Here is a 23,942-nt window from a genome sequence, read left to right as displayed (position 1 = left end):
ACATAAACCTCCTAAGTTAAATGAATAAATCCAGTAATTTAATAGAAGAAAATCATAATTTGAAGGCCTATAAATTGTTCAAAGACTGTAAGAAAGAAATTATTAAATGACTGAATGACAATTATACAGGCTAAAATCCAACTTCAGTTATGAAGGTTCTACAAGGCTTAGAATGCATTGTTAAATTTCCTTTCAGATTCTTCCCTGAAGAAAAGGAAAAGGAATCTAATTCTCTATTATTGCGATATAATGTATGAAAATAGTGCACAAGAGACTGCAGAATTGGAAAAACAAAACCACAAGTGTTTTGGGGAAAGGTGTGAGCTATTCCTTCATTCTGCTACTAATTTTAAAAGGTGACAGTGTATCATTCATATTCCTTCCTGATTCTCCAGTTTATTGGGGAAATATTAAAAGCTGTATTCTTAGTCAGAGATAAATCTGTGAATTACGTGGAGTTACTGTTTGAGTCCACTGAATTCACACAACAAGAATTTACCTATTTCTCAAAAAAAAAAAAAAAAAGTAAAATATGATGGGAAAAATCTGGGCAAAACATAGTAAAACAGTGTCTTCCCTGAAGGACTTCTCAGATCCCTTCGTAAGCTAAAATGAATTACCAAGGGTGGGATAATATAATCTATAATATACAGCACTTACCAGATCTACTGGGATGACAGAGCTCTTTTTTTCTTTTTTTTTTTTTTAATGGAACATCTATTGGAACCAGTAAATGAGAAAACCCATTTTGGGAAATAGTGATCTACACAAGTAGTCTGTATCTAGACAAAATATTAGCACTGCTACGAGGATATGTAAGCAAATGATACACAGCATCATGCATAAAAGAATAAGGTTTGCCACCTAAGTGTCACATGTTAGCCAATGACGACTTTAAAGCAGAGTTTGTCAAATGTTTCTTGTTGCTTTACAACTATTTTCAAATAAATCATTTGAAACTATGTTTAAGTTTCCAATTATGATGAAATAGAAGGGAAAGTGAGAATGGAACTTGCTTAGCAAAAGGAAATAATCTCTATCCTACAATTATCTAAAGCAAACCAGAATGCAAACATTTTCTGTAGATTAAGGCTCTGATCACATTACATCCAATAAATCTTTCTGCAAAGATGTGCCTGTTTGTTCCTGTTTATAGTACATGCTTGTTTAATCTTTCCATAAAGGCTTTCTTGTCTCACACAATGTTTTTTTTTAAACATATAAAAACTGTTTGACTCTTTTTATAAACTGACACGAGCAGAACTCTTTCCAATGGTCTTCTGAGAATTATGATAGAGAGATTTGCAGTAATGATCTACAGAAAACATGGAACTTTAAATTCCTGGGAGACCCTCATTTATGTTCTCAATCCAGTTTTCAAAAAACTAGCTTTAAATCCTCATTTCCTCCTCTATCTTGAGATCATTTTTGATGGCACACACAGTTTCAAAGCCTGTTGTATGAGTCCTTAATTCCATGAGGCATTAAGTAGGTAATGACATTTCTCTAACATTAAAATTCTAAAAAATGTATAACAACAGAAGTATACAGCACTTCCCACAAGGAGTGGTAACAAGTCGTATGAAATTCTGCAATCTGGGGACTGAGACCTGCCAGTAAAGGCAATTCTCTCTTAGAGGTATCAAGTTCATTAGAAAGAGGCTGGAATACCCAATTTGATTTTGAAACTGTGTGCAAATGTGGCCACTTGGATAATTTGCTTAACTCCATTTTTTCCTTCTTAAAATGATCCATCAATTTCTAAAAGAAAAGATCAGTATCACAACTCTCACGCCCATTAGTCATGTCTAGTGAGTCCGTAAGAGGCGTAGGCTCTGGAGTCAGAACGCAAGGATTCAAATCCCAGCCCTGCCAACGACTGGTGATGCAACTGCCAACAATTTACTCACCCGCTCCATGCCTGCTTTCTCACCTAGACAACTGCACACAGTCCCTACCTCATAGGACAGCTACAAGAAATAAATGAGGGAGTACACGAAACGTGCTCAGGCTAATAGTCGGTATGTGGTCAGCACTCAGTAAATGTTAGTTATTACTCAGTTGAGTCTAGAAATGGATCTGGAGTTCAGAATGCTGGAATGGGGGTGAGGAGCAGTAGAGCGTCCAGTCTCTTTCATAGACGAGACATGTGACCTTGACAAGTCATTTCACTTCTCTGGCACATGAGAATCACAGCAGGAGATGGAAGGCGATCTCAAATGAGATTCTCAGGAAATTTACTAGACTATGTACAGAGGCGTCAGTAACAGAAAAATGGCAAGGTACTCGGGGACTAGCACCATCGGGAAGCCATTTCTACCTCCCTGCTTGGAAAGGCTACAGAACAGGAATAGGCAGCAGAGCCTGGTGAGGGCAAGGGCCAGGGTGGAGGAGCCACCTGACAGGGGCTGAACTCAGAGGACAGCTGGGCAAAGCCGAGAGCGAGAGCTGAGGGTAGGCGGGTGCACCCTGCCCTCCCCACCTTCCTGTGCTCCTGGAGCTCTGCTGCAGCCAAACCCAGCAGGAAGCCAGAGGGCCAGGGAAGACGACTGTTGCAGTCCACAGGGTCCACCTCCCGAGACACAAAGCAGGACAAGAAGGCAGAGAATGATGGGCTGGAGCGAGAGGTAATGCGGCACCTGGGCCTCAGATGAATCAAAGGTGTGCTGGACCACCTAGTCTCCCAGGGCCTCGCAACCTCCAAATCCTCAAATCCCCGTGATTCTGCTCTCCCCATTTACTATCCTCTGCTCCAGCTAGGCGTGCACGCTCTACAATTAGACAGTTCTAATGTACAGGTAGATGTGTATGCACATACTTGCTGAAATTAAACAGAAGTCTCTCAAAAACGAGAACGGGTCCTGTGCTGCTCAAAATCGTGAGTGGCTGGCCAGCAAACAGGCAGAAGACAGCTCCAGAGACAGCAGTGCCCAGGAAACTCTCCAACACGCCCTAATAGAAAGAAAACAGAGGTGTTAAAAGAAGAATATATTTTTTCTTTCCATGTGTGATGTCACTAAGGGAATTAAGCCACATGAATATGCTATTAAAAGGGCTATCGCAAACATACCAAACAAATGTAAAGGATAAAGATTCTTACCAATATGAGTGTTATCTTTTATTTCACCATACATACAATTTAGTCATTCCTGCCTACTCCCAGGGTTGAACTGCTCACCAAAACTATAATGCCTGTAATGAATGACTAGTGGTTGACTGTAGCAGGCAAAGGGTGACTCTGATCCACTTTAAAAATATTAATTGAAGCTTCTATACATAAAATCCCACTATATAATCTCACCAAGTGTGCAGAGGTGACATTACTTTTGGTGGCGTTTTTCTCCTCTGTGGTTTCAGTGTTTGTTTTAGCCGGATTTCACCTTGCACATAGCAAGTACTTATAAATAGCTACATCTTATGCAAAAAAGCTATTTTCTCTGAACAAAAGCTTTTCCAGTGGAGAGGGGAGCAAAGGGGACACAGACAGTGATTTTCCCACTGTTCTGCAATCTCTAAGACATCAATTCCAAAAAGTATTCCTATTACATATTCATTGTCCAATGTCCAACTTACACAAGAGCTTTAAATTACTTCACCTCTAGAGGAAATAAATGTGCAGGGACATGGATAATCAAACCTTTGTGGCCACATCTCCCTGTAGGTATTTCTCTGGAAATCAACCCATTATTTCCCTTCAGTGTAACAAGAACAAACAAACAAGAGCTATCAAACATCACTGACTAACAAAATTATCCTCACTTCTTAGTCACATCATTTAGGACCAATACCTCAAACTAGCCTGTTTCCTATATTCTTTCTTCATCACTTCAAATTTCAGGTAGAAAAATCACATATTTATTTGTAGGAAGGTTCTTTTGTAAATTTAAAATACTACTTCATCAAAAGATGGTTTTTAATAACATAAAAAGACAGATCCTTTGTTCATACGTAAGGCTACACATCTGAACCATAAAACCTGTAAGATAAAACATTTTTCAAGTGAGTAAATGAAGACATTCTATAGCTTTAAAAGACACAAAAAATATACTTGGTGGTAGATGAATTTACATGGCAGAGCAAAACTGCATGATCCTGGTAACTATATGTGTAAATACTGAAACAGTAATAGGAAGAGCCCCCTTTTCAATTGCACAATAAATTACCTGTTCGTGGAAGTGTGATTAATGTTTACTTAAAACAAACCACCTCTTAATCTAAATTACCCTCTGACTTGAGCAGGGTGGATTTCCGGGGAATGGGAGGTGGCCCTCAGTCATTTACTCTGCCCCTACCAGTTAACCTAGCCACCTGTCAGCCTCACTAAGTCACCTACTTTCACTGCCCGCAAAGTTCTCCGGCAATGTTTCATTCCCTTATCATATAATAGACCCACAATCATTATAAATAAACAGATTTTTAAAAATCAGCTCACAGAACCTAACACATGAAGTGCTATCCCCACTCCAAAGCCACCCCAGGAGACCCTCATTATAATGATCACCCGAAATATTTTTTACACAGCTTCAGAGCCAGCAATGTTCTCTTTAGGATGACATTGGCCATAGCATATCCTTCCCTCTTGTAAGGGTAGAATTCAACTGGGAAAACAGACAAAAATCCCTGAGCACAGCACTGTGTGATAATGGGGTGGGGGTGAGGATAGGGCAAAAAAGCGAGAGTGGACAACTAACAAGTGAGCAGACACGTTCTGAACAGCTCAGCACAGCTACTTCCATCCAAGATGTCTGGGTTTGAAGTCCGGCAGGAGGGTCTGGTAAGAGGACCCCATTTACTAAATGTGAGCTCTCCGCATGGCTGAAGGGTACCCTCGTGTTATTTTACAGCCATCTCATACATACTCATTGTATTCCACGCATTTTTCCTCAGGGGACAGCAAGCAGAATAACAAGCAAGGCTAGCAGCACTGGGCGGCACTTAGGCAGAGAAGAGAGAAAGAGGTTCCCCTGTGCCCAACACATAGTGTTAGTCTTGATCTCTTACATGTGAAGAGACTGAGATTCAGAGGGTTAAATGATGTGAACAAATCCGCCCTCACTGTGGGACAGTGAGTGAGTGGAGTATGCGTGCCTGTCCAACCATGACTGCACCCTCGGCAAAGAGAAAAGATGTGCCTTTGGCTGGGATTTCCTGAGACTTGCAGTTTTTCACCTCCTGTGCGCTGACATTGGGCTTTTATTTTATAGTTTATCTTTCCTTTTCATGAGTTATTTTAGTGTGCGTAACATGGAAGGGGAAGGACTGGAAGGCTCCGAGGGGCAGGACAAGACACACTCTGGGCACATGTGATAGGCAAAGTTTCACTGTATCGTTCTTCATCAAGCGTGGAGGAGTGACTATTTCTCCTCACTATGGCAGGGTCACACTACAGCCCACCCTGGGTGTAAGGGAGAACATGAATGAAGAAAGGAGGAATGCGGGTTAAGAATTCTCCACTTGATTGGATGTGGCTATAACGTCTCTGGGGGGCAAGGGCAGGGTCTCTGGTAACATCCCTGTTTCTCTTTCTCCCATCACTGTACACCATCCCTCCATGTGCTCTGTGGGCACCCAGCAAATGCTAAAGGAATTGAAGAAGATGCCCAAATCATACTCTAGGTCCCACTTATCAAAGACCAACAGCCATCAGTTAAAGATAACAAGTAATCTCTTTGAGAGATTGGCTTTGACTTATGCAAGTTAAAAAGGTGCCTGCTAAAAGGTAGATTATTTTTACTTCAGCTCTTGATCCTTTCCTAAGAGCTACAGTTTCCATTCTGTTGCTGACAATTTAGAAACAGAGACAGGTGATTTATTATACACACTGCACTGGAAACTTGCTTAAACTTAGCGATGTTTCCAGCTTTTCTGAGAAAAGAACTATTTTCACCACATTTTGACATGTTGCTCTTGACAATACAGACATTTTGAAAATAATCTTATGCAATGAATAATGTTACTTTAACTGTAATTAGAATTTACAGCAATTTTTAAGGTGAACTATCAAAAACCCCTTTTCTGATTTATTATATTCAGTGTGTTCACTAATATAAAAAAAAGGAATATGTGGATGTGTGTATTTTTCACAAAGACGCTTCTGCACCTGATTTCCCACAGAGAAACAAATTCCCTAGCAGTTCATAAGGATGGAGACGGCTGAGCTTGGAGGGGTGGCAGAATCAGGTGCCTAAGAACACTCCAGCTACATTTTGGTTTGACTTTTATTTTATCCCATTTCTGATCAGGTGTGTCCACTGTGGAACAGAAGAAAGAGCTAACAACTGGCCTAGATTGCTCTGCCACCAAAGAGCTGATGATCACTTAACCTCTTTCAGTTTTAGCTTCTTCACATAGGAGGAAAACATCACAGCAATATAGTGCAACAAAGGACTGTGGAGTCAGACGACCGCAGGCTGGCACCGAGACTGTACCATTTACTCCACCGATGACTTCAAGGAAGTTACTTAACCTCTCTATGCACTATACCATTTGTGTGAACATTAGATTAGATAATGCATGTAAAGTGCTTAACACAGTCTTTGCTGGATATGTTTTTATACATCATGTATCTGTTTCGATACGAGATGAGAGTCTCTTCCAAGGTCTCTCACAGGTGGCCCGGCACAGAGAGCATGGCTTGGAGTCTGGGATATCTGAGTTTAAATCTCAGCTCCACCAGTCATCAACCTCTCTAACTCCTAATTTTATCCTCTGTAAAATAATGGCTATTTCACAGGATAACTATTTAGATTAAGTAAGACAATATTATATAAAGAGCTACAAATAAAGCAGAGATACAATAAAATGCTGGTTCCCTTTTCTCCCTGCTTCTCACCCCCTTCCTCCCAGTCTGCTGCTATTACTTCTCCGTCTTTCAAGAGAGGAAGGAGATGGAGACAGATAGTCAAAAGGGGCAACATGGGAAGAAAAGACGAAGATTAGTCTCCAGGGGATAAAGGGAGGGGGAAGCCTCTACAGATTCTCAGTGTTTCCCAGAGCCAACTCCAAACCAGCAGAAGCCTGAGAGGGTGACGTTCCGGCCACTGACTGAGTGCTGCTCCTCCTTATCCCCTGTTACTAGACAAGCGGAGTCAACCAGAGTAAAACAAGGTCGTTTGTCTTCCTTTACTGCAGTGAAGTCAAAATCCACATCTAAAACAACTTGCAAATAGTTTTCTGTTTACATGATGGGATGAAGTTAAACCAAAGATGATCCTTGTTTTACAAAACAGCCAAGAAAATCAACCCAAGTCTCATAACAGAAAAATCAAGCACGAAACAAATCTGACCACAGGAACAAGACTCTTATAAAAAGAAAAACGCAAATGTTGGTAGCACCAGCATTTTGTCTTTGAGCTACTTGTGCCAGGAGCTGCCAGGGCCGTCACAGCTGTCATAGCTAATGCAAAGCAAGCACATTCAAGATGATAAAACATTACAAATTAAAATTTCATGCTGTCAACTTTGACTTTATCGCAATTTAGTATCTTCCGTATCTTCATACAACACTAAAGCATGACCTTTGTTGTTCTATGTCCTCTTTATTAAGGAATATATCATTTGGATTAATAATTAATCCAAATGCAAAACTGTGTAAGAAAACAAAAGTCTATTTCTTCTATTTAACAATTTTCAATCAAGTAAAACTTCAGAAAGAAAATATTTTGGTGACAATAAATGATAAAATAGTCACCAATATTCCTGCTGAATTTCAAACCTCTATTTAAAAAATTAAAATGTTTTCTAATCATTAAAAAGAAATTTCAGCCCACGTTGGCGATAATCTACACAAACTGCACAGAATGTTGAATAATAAAATTCAGTGTCTCTAGATGAGTCTTTGACTCTGAAATTTAGCCAAGAAAAATGATGCAGCCTAATGCCATTTAAACACATCCACTGGAAATAAGCAGACAAATCTGAATTACCTGCAGGAGTTTTGATGTCAGGTCCCCAACATTAACCAAGCCATATGATCAAAACTAAGTGGAGAAATGATGCAAATATCTAAATCAAATTTGGGTCACATGAGAATTATCTGGGAGGGTTTTTTTTTTTAAGGGAAAAAAATACTGATTTTTTTACCTCCACTCGGAACAATTAAATCAGGATCTCTGAAGATCAGGACTGGGGAATTCATAGTTTTTCAAAGTTCCCCAGGTGATTCTCAGATGGTCCAAATATGCGATGTAGCCATTCAGGCAACCTCCCTTCCTCTTTCAAAATAAGGACCACCTGCTAGCATTGTCAATGATCAATCGGTGGTTACACAAACCATTCATCTACACTGGGGAAGAAGACTGGATATACAACCCTCATTTTTTATTTCACCTGTGTAGCTACAGACTATAAATCAGTGATTTCTGTCCTGACAGATCACAGCTGCCAAATCCTTACTGCCATCTAGTCTGCCTAAAAGTGCTTGGTCGTCATCCACAGGATTGCTGTTTACACTGCCCAGCAGGAACAGAAAAAAGAGGGAAGACTTAAAAGACAAATTATCTCTCTGCTTGAAGCAAAGTACGAGCCAAGGTCTTTACCAAAGAACTTCAGTTCCAAGTCCAATGGAATGGATGAGCAAGAAAGGGAGGCTTTAAAATACTGTTTTGTTTGAAGAGCTGTGAATGCGTACCTAGACCAGCTGAAGTTCCCAAACATCAAATACCAGTATAACCTTACACACAAATCAATTCCAGATGGTCGAAAAATGTAAATGAAAACATAAAAGAACAAAGATATGTGGGTAAATATTTTTCTAATCTTGGGGTGGGAAAGCCTCTCTAAATATATAACAAATATAAGAAACTATAAAAGATTGGGGATTTTGACTACATAAAAATTGAAATCTTTATAGCAAAAGAAATCACAAATAAGGTTAAAAGACATAAGGCAGACCTAGGAAAAAATATATTTGTGATATTTCGGATAAGCAAAGGGAAAATATCCTTAGTATACAAACAGTTCTTACAAGTCAATGAGACAAGAAAATGAATGCCCAAAAGGAAAATATTCCAAGAGCACAGATGTAAAGAGGCAGAGGTAAGCAATAAAAACGGAAGGATATTAACCCTCACTAAAAATCAAAGACATTGAAATTGAGTAAGAATGAGCCAAGGGGGGAGTGATGGGTACAGCTCAGTGGTAGAGCACATGCCTAGCATGCATGAGATCCTGGGTTCAATCCCCAGTGCCTCCACTAAATAAATAAACCTAATTACCTCCCCCCACCAAAGTAAACAAATAAAACTAGATTGCTTTTTTTTAAAGTCATTAAAAAAAAAAGAAGAAGCCATCATTTTTTCAACCCAAAGAATGACAAAAATGAGAATCTGAAACAAATTCTGTTTTTGCAAGAGTGTGGGCAAGCCAGCACTCTGGTCCATTACTGGCAGAAGTATAAACTGGTATAACCTTTGTGGAGTGTAATCTGAAATAAATATCAAAAATAAAATATATCCTGCAATCACATTCTACTAGGAATCTACTCTGAGGTGATTACAAAGAATGAAAATGCAGTTAAGCACCAGGTTTGTTTATAAATGAAAAATACTGGAAAAAACTGAAAGTCTACTAATAGAGAATTTATTTAGTAAATTAGAGCACATGCATCATGTGTATAAATAGAGGCAGCCATTAAAAATGATGTTCAAGATCCAAACTGAAGAAGAAAGACTTTCATGAAATGCTAGTCATGTTATGAAACAGAAGGCATATGATCTCATCTACATAAAATCCTATGTGCCGATCTGTTTACACGTGCATTGCAAGATGTATGGAAAGATATTCATGAAAATGTTAATAATGGCTATTTCTAGGTGATCGCTTCAACGGCAAAATTACCTTCTATGTAGTGTTTCTGTATTGTTCGAATTTTCTACAATGCATAATTATATCTTATTAAAAATAAAGCCATTTTAAAGTAATTTCAAGCCAAACACAAAATAATTTTAGAATTTAGCAGTGTTTGGGATCCCCAACACTGCCCAAATGGTATCATTTTCTGATCACCAAGAAAATAAGGTTGACAAAGGTCTTTCAAACAAAAAAAACAACCAAAGAAGGTTCTTTCTAGTAAGTGAAATTTGGTTTTAAAAAAAAATCACTTAACTTCAATTGAACAAAACTTGTACAGAAAATGAAGCAAATTATTTAAATCTCCTTCCAGGGAAAAAGAATGACCAGTATACCTTGGAGGCAAGTAAGCAATGCAGTCCTCTAGTTTGTCACTAAAAAGACATTTATTTTTGCTTACCAAAACAACCTAATTGGATCATTCCAACAGGCTACCTAACTTTTTGAAACTGGAATAGGTTTCTGGTGCAGATTAACATGCTACCTTTTATTTTCACTTCAAGGAAGAAATGCACTTTGGCACCATTATATTATATTCAGGTAAGGTGAAATTAGTACACAGTCCTCATGTAGTAAAGCCATTATCAGTTGCTTTAATTCTGCTGTTATAAATTGCACGTGATAAGCTTCATAAAGATTTGTCTATATTATTGAGGAATATCATATGTGAATAAGAAATGATCCATTTCCAACTCAAGGAGATTGATTCAATAGTCTCAGCCCAGCAGGATGTTAAAATAAAGCCTCAAATTCGGAGATGCCAGCTATAAATGTTGCTTATTATGAAATCAGTTCCCTTAAAATGTGCTGTTAGGCTCCATAAATATCTGGAAATTCAGAGAATTCTGAAAACCTTACTGTATTCTTTTGCTAAAAGGCTTGTGAAAATAGAATTATATTTACTCCTGAAAAAAAAATTTAAATGACTTTCTTCACTCGATCTTCTCTCTACACTGTGCTCATTCACAATCAACAATGTTGATTTAAATTAAGGCACTTTTCTGTGTTCCATAAAGCTAAGAACTTTTAAATAACACAAAGACTGGCCACAAAGTATGAAAAAAGTATTCCTTATATCAGTGTCCTACCCATAGGCTAAGCTATCCATAAGTATTTGTTAAATTGACATTTAACAATTTAATTAAAAGCATCTAAATGAATAGAACAGTATGCCTACTTGGCAACCAAGAATATAAATACAATGCAAAGTTCACATGCATGGTCTCAGAGAGATTAGTTGTGGAAAGGACATGTTTTTAGGATGCTGAAGCTAAAAGCCCTTGTTGACAGCATGGTAAGGTGAAACAGGGCAGTATTAAGTGGGACTTACTGAAAAGGACAAGAGGATTGCACAATTCCTGGACCTCAGAAAGCCTATGCTCTTGTCCTCTGTTGAACAGGAACCAGTCACAGGCCAGGGCTAGATCCTAGACGAACATAAGGTCAACTCTTGGCAAAGCAATTTAGTTACACCCAGAAGCCCAAGCACAACTTTAACTGCCCGCACTTAACAAGGAATCCATGAAACCCCTCTGAAAGCCTCAGAGTCCTCTCAGAGAAGCACGATGTACGTGACAAGTTGGGGGACTCGTACAGTTGTCTATGTTCCCATTAAAATTGGATTATATTTGGAGCCATTGTAGCCTCAACTGTTTTATGTTGAACACAGTTTCATGGGAAATGATCCACATGGCTCCCAAGATCTGCTTCTAAAGAGGTATATGTGTGTGTATATGTATGTATATAAGTATGACATATATACGTATATACAATGTGTGTGTATATACACACAGAATGTATGATACGTACATATATATGATTACTAAATATATATAACTCAGTATATATATATGTTTCTGCTCTGAAACAAATGCTTAAATGTAAATCCCTGTCTCTGAGCAGGCAAGACCTCCTGAACAGAAGCTGGCAGAAGAGTTTGCTTGAACGACACCAGTGCAGTGACTCATCTGTGTTTTCACAACATGCTTCTCCCCAGCACCCATGTCTATTTGTAGCCTCACAATAAAGGCCCTATGTGAACCATCTCTGAGCTGCCTGCCTTAAAAAGCAAGGATGCTGTTCTCAGTTGACTCATTTGAGCTGCCTGGGCTTTTGAGAATAACCCACTGCCACATTTACGAAGGCACGTGATATAACTGAAGATTATTCCAGGCTGTGCCAATGCTTTTCTGCTTAGCCTTGATCTAGTGTTTAGAAAGTCAAAGGAAGCCAGAGGACTTCAACTCCACACCCCCACAAATAAGCCCACCACACCCACTCCTGTTATCTCTTAGGGGCATAAAAAAGGATTGCTGTATCAACACTCTAGACTGTAAATACAACAAAACAGGGATTCTTAACCTACTTTGGTCACATTATCTGTATCCCCAGCACTTAAAATAGTGTCTGGCACACAGGAGACACTCAATAAAAATTTGCAAAGGAATGAATCAACGTCTGCCTTAGAAATGAAATAACTGTGAAATAACCTGGGCCTTCGCACCAAAACCACAAAATACTCTGCTTTCCTGATGCCAAATCAAGACGACATCTACTGCCAGAACATCAAAACCCCTGAACGTCAAAATGCATACCCTTTCAGTCTTGAGACGCCCTGCAACATATTAAATCACCTTACTCCCTGGTCTTCAAAATAGATATACCAACCTAAGTCACCTACCATCGCAAGAAAACCTAACACGATGACTACAGGTAAAATGTTTCCATATTTAAGTACTAGAATATGTAAAATTATTGTGTACCTATCAAGCTGGGCATGCATGTGCATGCACTAGTCAATTTATATTTCTACAAATTATTTTACATCCACAAATCCAGTGCTCAGATATAACCCTTATGTTGATATTATCCCACCCAAAAGAACTTTATAAGACTGTTCAGTTCAACAAGTATCTGTGAACAATCACTAGTTTTTTATCCTTGTTTTTTCAGTGTTTCTGCCACCCACTGGAAGTACCCACACTGCAGTATTTCACCAATACATTTCTTAAAGGAAAAAGTCTTCAGAAATGAGAGGAAAATACGTCCATCAATATTTTTATTCAGAGAAATTTTTAAAATAACAAATTCACAGTTTCAGTGAAAACTATCAATGGAGGTTACAAAATCTATTAATAAAATGATCAAATGGTGGCTGGCAAATTATCCTGATAGTTTTGAATTAGATACTTTGAATTCAGTCGACTTCCAGGAGTAACACCCAATAAATGGTCATTTTAATGGACATCCTGATGCAATGAAAGCATGTCTATTTCTCCTAAAATCTTCAGAACCCAGGAAACAGCTCGCTCCACCAGCAGGGCATTTCCAACGACACTGATAATGGAGGAAACACCATGGTAACTACATTTGTCACACAACACAGCCCTTTACTATACAGGACTTGCTCGTAGGAAAATTATCTCACCTAGGAGGGAGCAACAACAGACTTGAACAGACTTCTTCCTCGTCTCAGATGCAGTGATTTACCGCTAAGTCTTATGAATTTGAAAAGGAGTTGGATTCAGTTTTAAAATAAACGAACACATAAGGAGTGGCATAATGTCTCCACCTCAATGAGAAGAACATCTTTGGAAAAAAATGTGTTGAAAAATTATCTTCACAAGAAAGTCGCTATATATTCTGAAAGACAGAAGGAAGCTGTGTTCTTGCCACCCTCTCACAAGCCAGCTTTCTTTGATTTTCTTAACACGTGGCAGCAGGTATTACCTTCCTTGCGCTGGCCTCAGGGAGCCTCCCCAGTGCTTTCTTTCCCACTTGTTCTCTCGCATCATGTGCTTTAGTTACCATTTCACTCTCATTTAGACGTAGAATAGCTGCCCAATTTGGATGTGGATCAGATTCTATAAGAATACCATGACTGACATCACTGTTATCATTTAATTTATTCACTCCTTCTTATGAATGAGGAAAAAACGCACCCTCTTCGCATACTTCACTCAGTCCTGCTGTGCTTGGTGTCTATTCCCCAGGCCTGAGGACACACGGAGATGTGCTTTCTGGCCAGTACAATGTAATTTTTTAAATGCTCATCAGTTGCCAATATTTAAAAATCACCAGAATTTCATGGAAGAATCAGAAAATGCAGTAATGCCAAGTGCATCTTCACATGGGAAAAAAGCAAAGCCGAGTGGCGACTCTTCCCCCCTACAACGGTGCAGGAGCTCTTCAGAGTCATCACAGTCCTCAGCTGTGACAAAGCCCAAGCCAGCCCTGTGGAAAAGTCACGTGGGGAGTCCTCAGTCCCCAGCTGTTCCAGACATCCCAGCCTAGGCACCAGACATGTGAGTGCAGACCCCTTCAGGCAACTCCAACCCCAGCTGCCATCTCACAACAAGTCTGAGAGAACCAAAGAAAACCACCCGGCTGAGTCCATCAACCACCAAAACCAGGAGAGAGAATAATACAAATGGTTGTTTGAAGCTTCTGGTTTTGGGGTAACATGCTACACAGCCAGAGACAGAGGCTGAAAGAGAAAAGTGCTCTTAACAAATGAAACGCAATTGTTTAAAGTGATTTCTCCCTTTTTGCTTGGATCAACCTAGATGTCATAGAGTGTCTCCATCTTATTTTTGTGTTTAAGCAGAAACCTAAAACATGAATGTGCCCAGGGGAGAAAACAGAAGTAGAGGAAAAGCAATCTTTTGGAATCAGCTGTATTTTTTTTTTAAATAAGCTGGTTGGCAGCACTTATGAATGTCACGTAGGTTAAACAGTAATAAGAAGTAACAGAGGGACAGAGTTTGAAAAGGGCTTGAATCCGGTTCTTTTCGTAAGATCAGCCTCATTCACTACTGTATACTCAGAACCTAGCACAATGCCTATTTTCCCTTAATGACTGGATCAACTGAGGGAATTTAAAATATCTTTCTTTTTTCTTTTATAATGGAGGTGCCAGAGATTGAACCCAGGAACTCTCGCATGCCAAGCCTGTGCTCTACCACTGAGCTGTACCCACCCTCCTAAAATAGCTGAAGTTTCAGTGATAGAAAAGATTATTATTGAGACAAAACGAGGGTGAATACTACCTGCGAAGTAACCAACAAATATAGGTTGGTACAAAATAAGTCAAGCCAGAGTCTTCACAGACTAATGAGAGGCAGATTCAGGTACAGCAAAAACGACTCTTCCCTTTTATTCCTTAAAGCTGAGTTCTACCAATAAAGACGTAAAGCTAGCCCAGAGCAAATCACTCAGTCGTTTGCTCACCTGTGAAATGAAGCTCACCAGGCATTCCTGGAAGAGTGTGGTCAAGTTTAACAGTATACGGTCCGTACTTTCAAGGTAACAGAAGACCTAAACCTTGCACTCGGCACAAAATTAAAGCAGCTGATGTGCTTTTGCCCAAATAGAATTGTATATCCTCATTTCCTTCCCTTCTTTTCCCCACTTGTGACTCAAGCCAGATTTCATCGAGCTATTTTTGCAGTTACTGAAACGCTGGAAATACAGCAGCAGGCCAGAAGCAAAGTAAAATGCAGCATCCAGCAAAAGAAAGAAAATCACGCTGAGTAACCGAAAGGCCATCTGCTGCTCGCGGAGCTGCAGGGCTGAGGACGGCGGTCTGGGCTGTACTATTTGTATCTTCCCCAAACCGAACCCACCTGCATGTTGTCAGTGGCATCCCCAAGCAGTCCTCCAAAAGTGATGGCATTAGTTACAGTCGCCAGATAAATGAAGAGAATTGCTGAAAGAGCCTGAATATTTAAAGCATCATAAAAATCACTGGCAAAAAATGGTGCTTTCCTCTTAATGTCCTTAATTAGTCCACCACAGAACCTGGGTAGGGAGAAAGCAAACACGTGACAACGTGAACTAAGTGACCGTTAAATTAACCAACAGGTCATTTAATAAACCACGAAGAATTTGTATTTAAAGCATTTGAAACAACAAAATACTATTTAACCACTTAAGATAAAAACCAGAAAATTATAGAAGGAATAAATCTTCTGTCTCTTTTTCAGTCACCAACCTGGGTGTCACATTCCCTAGAAGCTAGACAGTTGGTCTTTAGGTGAGAGTGAATTGTGTAGATGAATTAAATTTCTTGTCTGAAGAAAAACATCCCAACATGTGAGGCCACACGAGGCCCTTTATAATCTTGCCATAGCTTCCCTTCCAGCCTCATTCATCATTCACTTGTTCACTTCACACACATTTGCTGGGCACCTGTGATACGCCCAGCCCTGTGCTGGGTGCTGGAAACACAGCAGTGAACAACACAGGGGGAAAAATCCCACCCTCATGGAGGTACTTTCTGTGTGGGGGATACAAAGTAAGTAAAATGCATGGTGCTAAAAATCAAAGAAAAAACTAAGTGGGGAGGCGGGTTTTGAACTGCTAGGGTTGCTGTGGTTGAAACATGAGAGTGGCCAGAACAGGCCTCCCAAGCAGGCGACTTTGAGGGGAGGACTGGCAGGAACTGAGGGTGCCACACAGGTGTGTGGGGCGGGGGCGGGGTGGTGGGAAGCACTGAAAGCTGAGCCCCATCACAGTCGTTAGCAGGTCATCCGACTTGTGCATCTGTCAATTCACCCTCCCAACCAAACCTCCCATCTCAGCCTGCTCCCTGCGGTGCGTTCTGCCTACGATGCCCTTCCTCAGAGCTCAACATCCCTGAAGTTCTGACCCTCCACTAGTAGGCCACTTGCACTAGGGGCTACCACACTTTCTCAGGATTGTCTGCCTGCCTGTCTTAGCTGTGCTCAGTGCCCTGCTTCAGTCTTCCTGGTCCTCACAGGGCCCTGCATGGTACCGGGCATACCGCAGACACAGTGCATTTAGGAAAGGTGCAAAAGCAAGAATAAAATTACAGTCTGGTTAAAGAAAAAAGTTAAATCCTAGAAATTTTATCTACAGAAAAGGAAAAGGATATCCCTAATGGAAATAGTTTATAAAGAACTATTCAGAAAAAAAAAATGGGAGAGATGGTTCTATGTTCTTTAGTCTTTAAAAAGGAAGGAGAGAGAAATAACATCCTCTTAATTTGGGAGCGAAACCCAGGTGGGTCATCAGGTTAAGAAAATTTCATTCAGATTCAACTGCATATTAAAATGACATACTTCTGTGTTTTCAAAAAACCCTGCAGTGTTTTTAAAAAGTCATATCTTCACAAAATGAATTCCCTACTTAAATTTTTAGTTAGCCCAAGATGAAATGGGGAACCTAACAGTGGAGAAGGAATCATTCTAACGAAAAGAAATTTAGCCAAAATGATCTGAGGAACCTGAATTCCCAACTGCAGGACCAGGAGACAGTGGCCTGGGAGTTGCTTGTTTCTGCACTGTTACCCACTTGAGTAAATGGACCAGGAAGAGATGGAATCATGAAAGCCAAGCGGGGAACACTGGTACAGTACTCAGGCTTCCCATCACACACACCGTCTCTCTTTCTAATATCCCTCACTCACACCAGTCCAGCCTCAGTGCAGACCCAGCACACACCAAGCACTCTGCTGTTCCCTCTCCCTCCCCACATCTACAGGGTCTGTCTCCAGTCTTCTTCAACACTTTCCTCCAATGCTGGAATTCTCTTTAAGACTTTCTCTGACCCTGCTATGTAAAATGGTAATCCCTTTCTTCCATGGCAAAACTTCCTACTTCTGCTTTATTTTGCTCCATAAAACCAGAACCACATTTCATTATTTGCTTATTGTTAGTCTCCCACCACAACAAACTAAAACCCAAACGAACAGGGATTTTTTTTCTTTCAATTCACTGCTGCCTCCCAAGGGCCTGTGATTTATTCAGTACACCATAAATATCTTTCGGCTGACCAAATGTCCAAACTGGTGAATAAAATGCTGATACAAAGATGAAGGGAAATTCAGATGGGAACAGAACCTCATCATGGAAGGCAGAAGGCTCCATCAGTTACCTTCCGGTTCGCTGCAATTCCTCACAATCCGCGTGTCCTCCTCCTCCGTGGCCGCCATCATGGGGCGTGTCCCCGTTCATCTGAACATTCTCTCCACCTGAGTACAGATTCTTTCTGAGCAAGACAACAGAGCCCAAGCGAATATTAGTGGATTTCATTCACCTGCTGCTTGGCTGTGTCATGCACTAGCTAACAAAGAGAAGGATTGAAAACCCTTTGGATAAAGATGGCTATTTCCTTCTGCCATCCTAACAGACAGCTTTTAAAGTATTCTATTTAGAGTGAAGACAAATGACCAGATGAATAGAAAAGCTGAATTTTATGTGGTATAGAAGGGAAACTGTTCCACCTGGGAAATCACAGATTCCCAGAAAATGGCTTCTCCTCAATGATCTCACCCAACTGCTTGACCTCTTAAATCTAGAGACTCATCTTGAGTAAACTGATGCTTCCACAGGTGCCGGGAGTCCCCAGAACATCCCGAGAGAACCTCTGTGATGTCCTGCAATATCATCATCTGAGCTTTCTAATTTGTAATCACTGAGGAACATCACAACATATAACATTCATTTCACGGTGCCTACAGAATGTCAGACCAAGGCACATGTGTGATTCCCTGGGGATAATACACCTTAAGTTAAATGGAAACTTGAAATTATTAGGGCAGCAGCCTGAACCTCTTTCCTTTTCCAAACACAATCTCCTTCTTAAGGATGAAACCTCCCGACAGCCTGATAATTTTACCTTTTGTCAGACGATGGAAGGCTCTTTGGAGGCTCTATCCTGATCGCTGGATCCCATTCCCCAGGCGGAAGGACAATGACTTCATCCAGGAACTCGTCAATGCCAGCGATCAGGTCCTGCCTGTCTTTTGCTTTATAAGCAATGTCATGGAACACCTGAAAAACAATGAGAGAGGCGCTGATCCTGCAAGGGAACACCACATATGCCTCACGTCATGCTGAGCCTGAAGAAGGCAACCCATAATCCACTTTAGTGTGACTATAACCATAGTCTCACATTTCCTATTGCTCAGCTTGTTCCCAAATATTTCAGTATTCATATTATGAACCCAAAGAATATAGGTAGAGGCATGAGAAAACAGCTGTGTTTCTTTTCTACAATTTCTTTCTATCAATGACCGTAAAACAACATTGCCTTTCACCTCCCACTGGTATGTTATAGTTGCTATGGAAGCCAGATGAAAATGTTTTAGAGAAATATATACTGAAGATCATTCCCTGAAATAGAAGCTACTGCGACAAACTACTGCTTATAATTCAAGAAGGAAAAGTTCAAGCTGAGTGTTAAGACTAGGTTAAGACTCAAACACTGTAGCTCTCAAACACACAAATAATGTTAGCTATTAAAAAAAAAAAGAAAAATCTGAGTCCTGAGTTATACTGGCAACACATAAAGCAAAGGGCTTGAAGCAGGTGATCATCTGTCTATCTTTAGGCAGGACAGTAACTAAGCCATCTTTTAACAAGGCAATACTCAGACCAGAACTAAAGCATCCAGCAAATCCTCCATGTCTTTTATGCAAAAACTCAAAGAAGGGGCTTCCAGAGGTACATAATCCTCTTTGTCAATCGCTCCATTCTTCTAACCTAGCTGATGATCTGAAAGTCCTTTACACACAGCCTAAGCTTCTCATACCTCGTAACTCAAATTCTTTTGTCTCCAGGAGAGAAGATGGCCCCTGTTCAATATCCTTGCCTGTTCTTAAAGATTGCTACTAGATCTCTTCTCCTAGACAGGAATTTTTAAAAGCGATTCAACAAACAACATGTAATGGTCTGGGGGTTGTGGGGTTGAGGGGAGGGCAATACAAAGTGCCGGCATATCACCTGTAGTGGGCGTGACCGGCCACAGCCTCATTTTTTCTTGGACCTCCCACTATAGAGGCTGGAAAGTCAAAGTCACTTTCCCAGCCTCCCCCGCAGATAAGGATGGACAGTCCTGATCCATGAGATAAAAGGAAAAGGGAAAGCTTTAGAACACCTGTTAAAAGAGACAGACATAGCTAACATTACCTGCCTCCTTCCTGGCTTGAGTATGACGAGATCACTGCAGGTGACAGCAGTAACCATCTTAAGACCGCAAAGCAAGAGCCTTGGTACTTGATTTATCATTAAGCAGTTAAGCTAAACCAACTCCAGCAACTACCTACCTCCAAATTTCCTAGTATGTGAACAAAATAAACCCTAAATTGTTTAAGCCATTGTAAATCGGATTTTCTGTCATTTGCAGCCTAAAGAATTTCTAACTGATACATCTTAGGAGGAAGAATTTTTTTAAGAAAATATAAACATACAAAAAAATAAATAAAAGAACCCACTGAGATGCTCAGTTGCCGCAAGGGGGAAAAACATCACAGCTATTTGCCAGTGCTCCCAGATTAAGTAACCATCTGAGTAATCATCAAACAGAACTTCCATAACTCATGCACTGTTCTGCATTTAACACATGGAGAAGCTAACAAATCAAGCAATGAAGCAAAAACAAAACATGTGGGAAAACAGTAAGCTAGAAAGACACAAAAGCAGAAATCATCGATCCTATATTCTAATAGTATTTCTCCTACTATGAGACTAGTTTGGAGTTTTGTCATGTCTAGAATGTGTGTAATGACATTAAAGTTGTAATGAGTGTATGGTCATAATTCCAAAGTCCTAGATACTCTGCAGTAACAGTTGCTAATGCATTTTAGTATGTGTATCATTTCTTCCCACAAGATAAGAAAACCATTAAAACAGGTATTTTCTGATACCCGGGGGGGAAAATGCATTATCCATTTATTATACATTAGTTTATAGAACTCATTATTTCTGAAACAATTTAGTATATGGACATTTGAATTTCCAGAATGAATATATTAAACATTCTAAGAGATAAAGTTTAAGTTAATACAGTGAACTGAACATGTTAAAGAATATTTAACATATATCACTTTTAAGAACTGAAAATGTTTAGGAAAAAAGGAAAATATGTCTTATTCTAACATAAAATTTACTTTATGAAAATCTCAAATGTAGATGTCAGCTCATTTGCATGGATGACTGTACCTCATGTTTTAAAGAAGGTTGGTAACTATGTAATTCTAATTGAATAAATTGTGACAGCCAACTCACAGCATGAAAACACAAGTAGGACATTCACAGACCACCATACTGCCGATTCCCTACCTCATCAGACATCAAGGTGGCAATGGCTCTGCCAATCTCATGGTAGGACTTGGCTTTCCCCTTAGGACCTAAGAGAATGAACAAGAACCTAATGGGGGAGGAAAGAAGCAAAGGCTATAACATACATTTCATCAGACTCAATATACACACAACTTAGACATGTTCATCATAATTCATAAAAAGGTCAGGTCTAGAATTAATCTTTAAAACAGAGGTAAGGGAGGGGAGGGTACAGCTCAGTGGTAGAGTGAGGGCTTAGCATGTACAAGGTCCACGGTTCAATCCCCAGTACCTCCATCAAAAAAAATAAATAAATAAACACAAAAACAAAACAAAGTAATTTTCTTGGTAATATGAAAGACACCCTTTCACACTATCGTGAAACACAAATTGTTGTTCAGTTCATTTGGAGGCAAGGGAGAATTTAGCACAGAAACCTGAGAAGCTTCTTCACTGAGAAGGAAAGGGTCACTTTATGAGTCATTCAATCTTTCTTTTCTAAACTTTCTTCTGTCTCCCTCTCTACTGACTTTCAGAATCTTTGGAGAAAACCCATTAAGCGCAGTAACTAGAAAGACTCAGTACATCTTCAGATTTCTCTGACTCTTCTTTACTCAGTATGGGTGGTGACAAATGATCCTCTCCGTACTTTTCAGAAATATTTCTACTCAGAAGTGGCTGGGAGTCAGCAAACACCAAGCCCTCTATAAGTAAGCCACATGCTGACAGCCAAAGTAAAGAAAGAAAAACATGAGAGAAATTCAAAATAAAGCCTCATTCACAGTTAAAGTTCTTTTGCGGGTGTCCTCCTTTTCTTTTCCAGATTTGTTTTCTTGATGATCCACAAAGCACTGCTTCATGGTAAGTAGGTCCTGAAACTTGCAATAATGAGCTTATCTCCATTTAAGTGCACCTCTTATTGTGTTGGAAAGAATCCTTCACTGAGCACAAGGGCAAAGATGCTTGTCTCAACTAGGGAGAAGGAAACCCAATAAATAAATGAATTAAATATGTATCTTTATATATTAAATATATACACACAAAAGGCAACACTGGATTAATCCCTGCCTTGATTATTTATGTTCATGTCTTATCTAACAGGGAGATAATGAGGACAATAAAAATGCTCACATCGTACATTTGCACAGCTTCTTAAAGCCTGCAAATAAAGCATTTCACATTCACACATCATTTAAACTCCTACTGCTCTTGGCAATAAGGACAGAATCTTATCCCCATTGAATAGTGAAGAAACCTAGGGTCAAGGAAGTTAGTGGATGAGCCCAAAGATTGCCCCTAGTAAATGACAGAGTAGCTAGCCTCCTATCTCTTGTTCTTTTCAGTACACAATTCTGCCTAATAATACCTGCCCAACCCATATACCAGGGTTGTGATTCCACAGAGAAAAGCTATCCAACTATGACTTCCATAGGCCACTCTAGGGAAAGATATTGTGGGTACTTAGCTGGTGATGAGAAATCTTAGGTAAGATTTTATGGGACCAGGAATGGCTTAGGACTTTGCTTAGTAAAATTTTATTTTTTACTTATTTATTCATATACCTCACTTCAAATAAGAAAGAATGGATAGTGAGTACTCCTCAAAGTATTAAGAGTCTGTTCCAAAACACTCTTGAATGGATAATTCCTTTTTCTCATCAAAAAATTCAATCCAAAGGGTGAAGAAAGAAACAGAAATTAAGAACGTAAGAAGTTCATCTGAAAGTTTGAATACTCAGGTTTTATACTAGAATAAGCATAAAGCCATTCAGGGTTATTTGCGTAGAAACCAGTTGTGGAGTGCAGTGGCACATTCACTTTCAAGTGTTAGCGCAGCAGATGAAACAGCAAAAGCAATCAGCAGGCACGAGAATCTGCTGAAGTGTGAAGGCAGTCATTATTAGAACTGGATTGTAGTTCTTCTAACTAGAACTTCTTTTCCTTTGAATCTGGACCTAAATTATACACCAGCACATACAACACTATAAAGTGCTTCTTTATGACAGTACAATGCATTTTTCTAAAGGGACAGATCACTGACTTGAGTCCAACACATGCATAAAGTATTTAACCCTAAAATAAACTACACATCTCATTAGGAAACACCTGCAGTGCTGGTCGCCTTTCCCCATCCTATTTACCTGCCTCCCAAGGGCTGATCGTCAGACAGCACACCAGGGGCACAGTTTAAGGAAAAGGGAGCAGATGCGGAACGGCAAGAGAAAACACGCAATCCTTGGATGCTTTACTTAACACATTTTTAAATAATGGATTTCCTTTGCCTGCCATTTTTAATTATGTCAGTGTATCTAAATATTAGTTTCTCAGTAAAGCATAATATCTAAAACCTTCCCAGAACCACTCTTTACCTCTTCCTACCTCTCCCCAGTATCTCCATCATGATGGTTTACACGTGATGAAAATGCACATTTATCAACCAACACGTGAGTGAATGATCAGGTTGACTATATGGCAACAAAGCCAAAATAGTGTCTTGTTAGAAAGCGAGGAAAATACTCTCATCCTTAATAGTCCTCAAAGATAAACTTAGACAGATGATGGGTAGCTAGTCCAAGAGCTGACAGAGTAATGGATCATATAACCTAAATCCTATGAGATGAGGGCATACATTTCCTACAAATATTTACTCTGGTCTTTATGAAACAGTACCAAAGCATGAATGGAAGTAACAGACCAGTGGTGACCACAGTATTTATCATAGCAACAACTCAGTACATGAGAGCTATAGTGTTCCACTAACCTAGATATAAAGGTACAATTCCTCTTCCCCTGGGTAACGTGATTTTTATTTTAAACATATACATATAGATATATTTTCTTTAATGGAAAATCATTGAATGCCAAAGAGAAATAAAACATTACATATCAGTTAAAATTTTCACATTACTCCATTCAGGAACCATTCAGTAAATCCATCTCCTTTAAGTGATATAGAGGGGAAATCTGGCCATGTCCAGGTAGCAGGAAACATCACCTCAGGTCAAGAATT

The 23,942-nt window shown here is 39.6% G+C and overlaps 1 protein-coding gene across 7 annotated transcripts in view; it reads right to left on the bottom strand.

The window, feature by feature from the left end:
• Positions 1–23,942, bottom strand: part of SLC4A4 (solute carrier family 4 member 4) — a 314,923-nt gene that overhangs the window by 80,818 nt on the left and 210,163 nt on the right. For all 7 annotated transcript variants that reach the window (XM_074344725.1, XM_074344736.1, XM_045506140.2 and 4 more), the window contains 5 exons: positions 20,934–21,021; positions 18,490–18,644; positions 17,746–17,859; positions 15,474–15,648; positions 2,819–2,952 (listed from right to left, as the gene is read on the bottom strand). In XM_074344725.1, the coding sequence (XP_074200826.1) occupies positions 2,819–2,952; positions 15,474–15,648; positions 17,746–17,859; positions 18,490–18,644; positions 20,934–21,021 (666 nt within the window). The remainder of the gene's footprint in view (positions 1–2,818; positions 2,953–15,473; positions 15,649–17,745; positions 17,860–18,489; positions 18,645–20,933; positions 21,022–23,942) is intronic.

Source organism: Camelus bactrianus, chromosome 2 (genome assembly GCF_048773025.1).
Source record: "Camelus bactrianus isolate YW-2024 breed Bactrian camel chromosome 2, ASM4877302v1, whole genome shotgun sequence".
In the NCBI taxonomy this organism is placed as follows: Eukaryota; Metazoa; Chordata; class Mammalia; order Artiodactyla; family Camelidae; genus Camelus; species Camelus bactrianus.
Note: the sequence above shows the minus strand (reverse complement) of the source record. Positions and strands in the feature narration are given on the sequence as shown.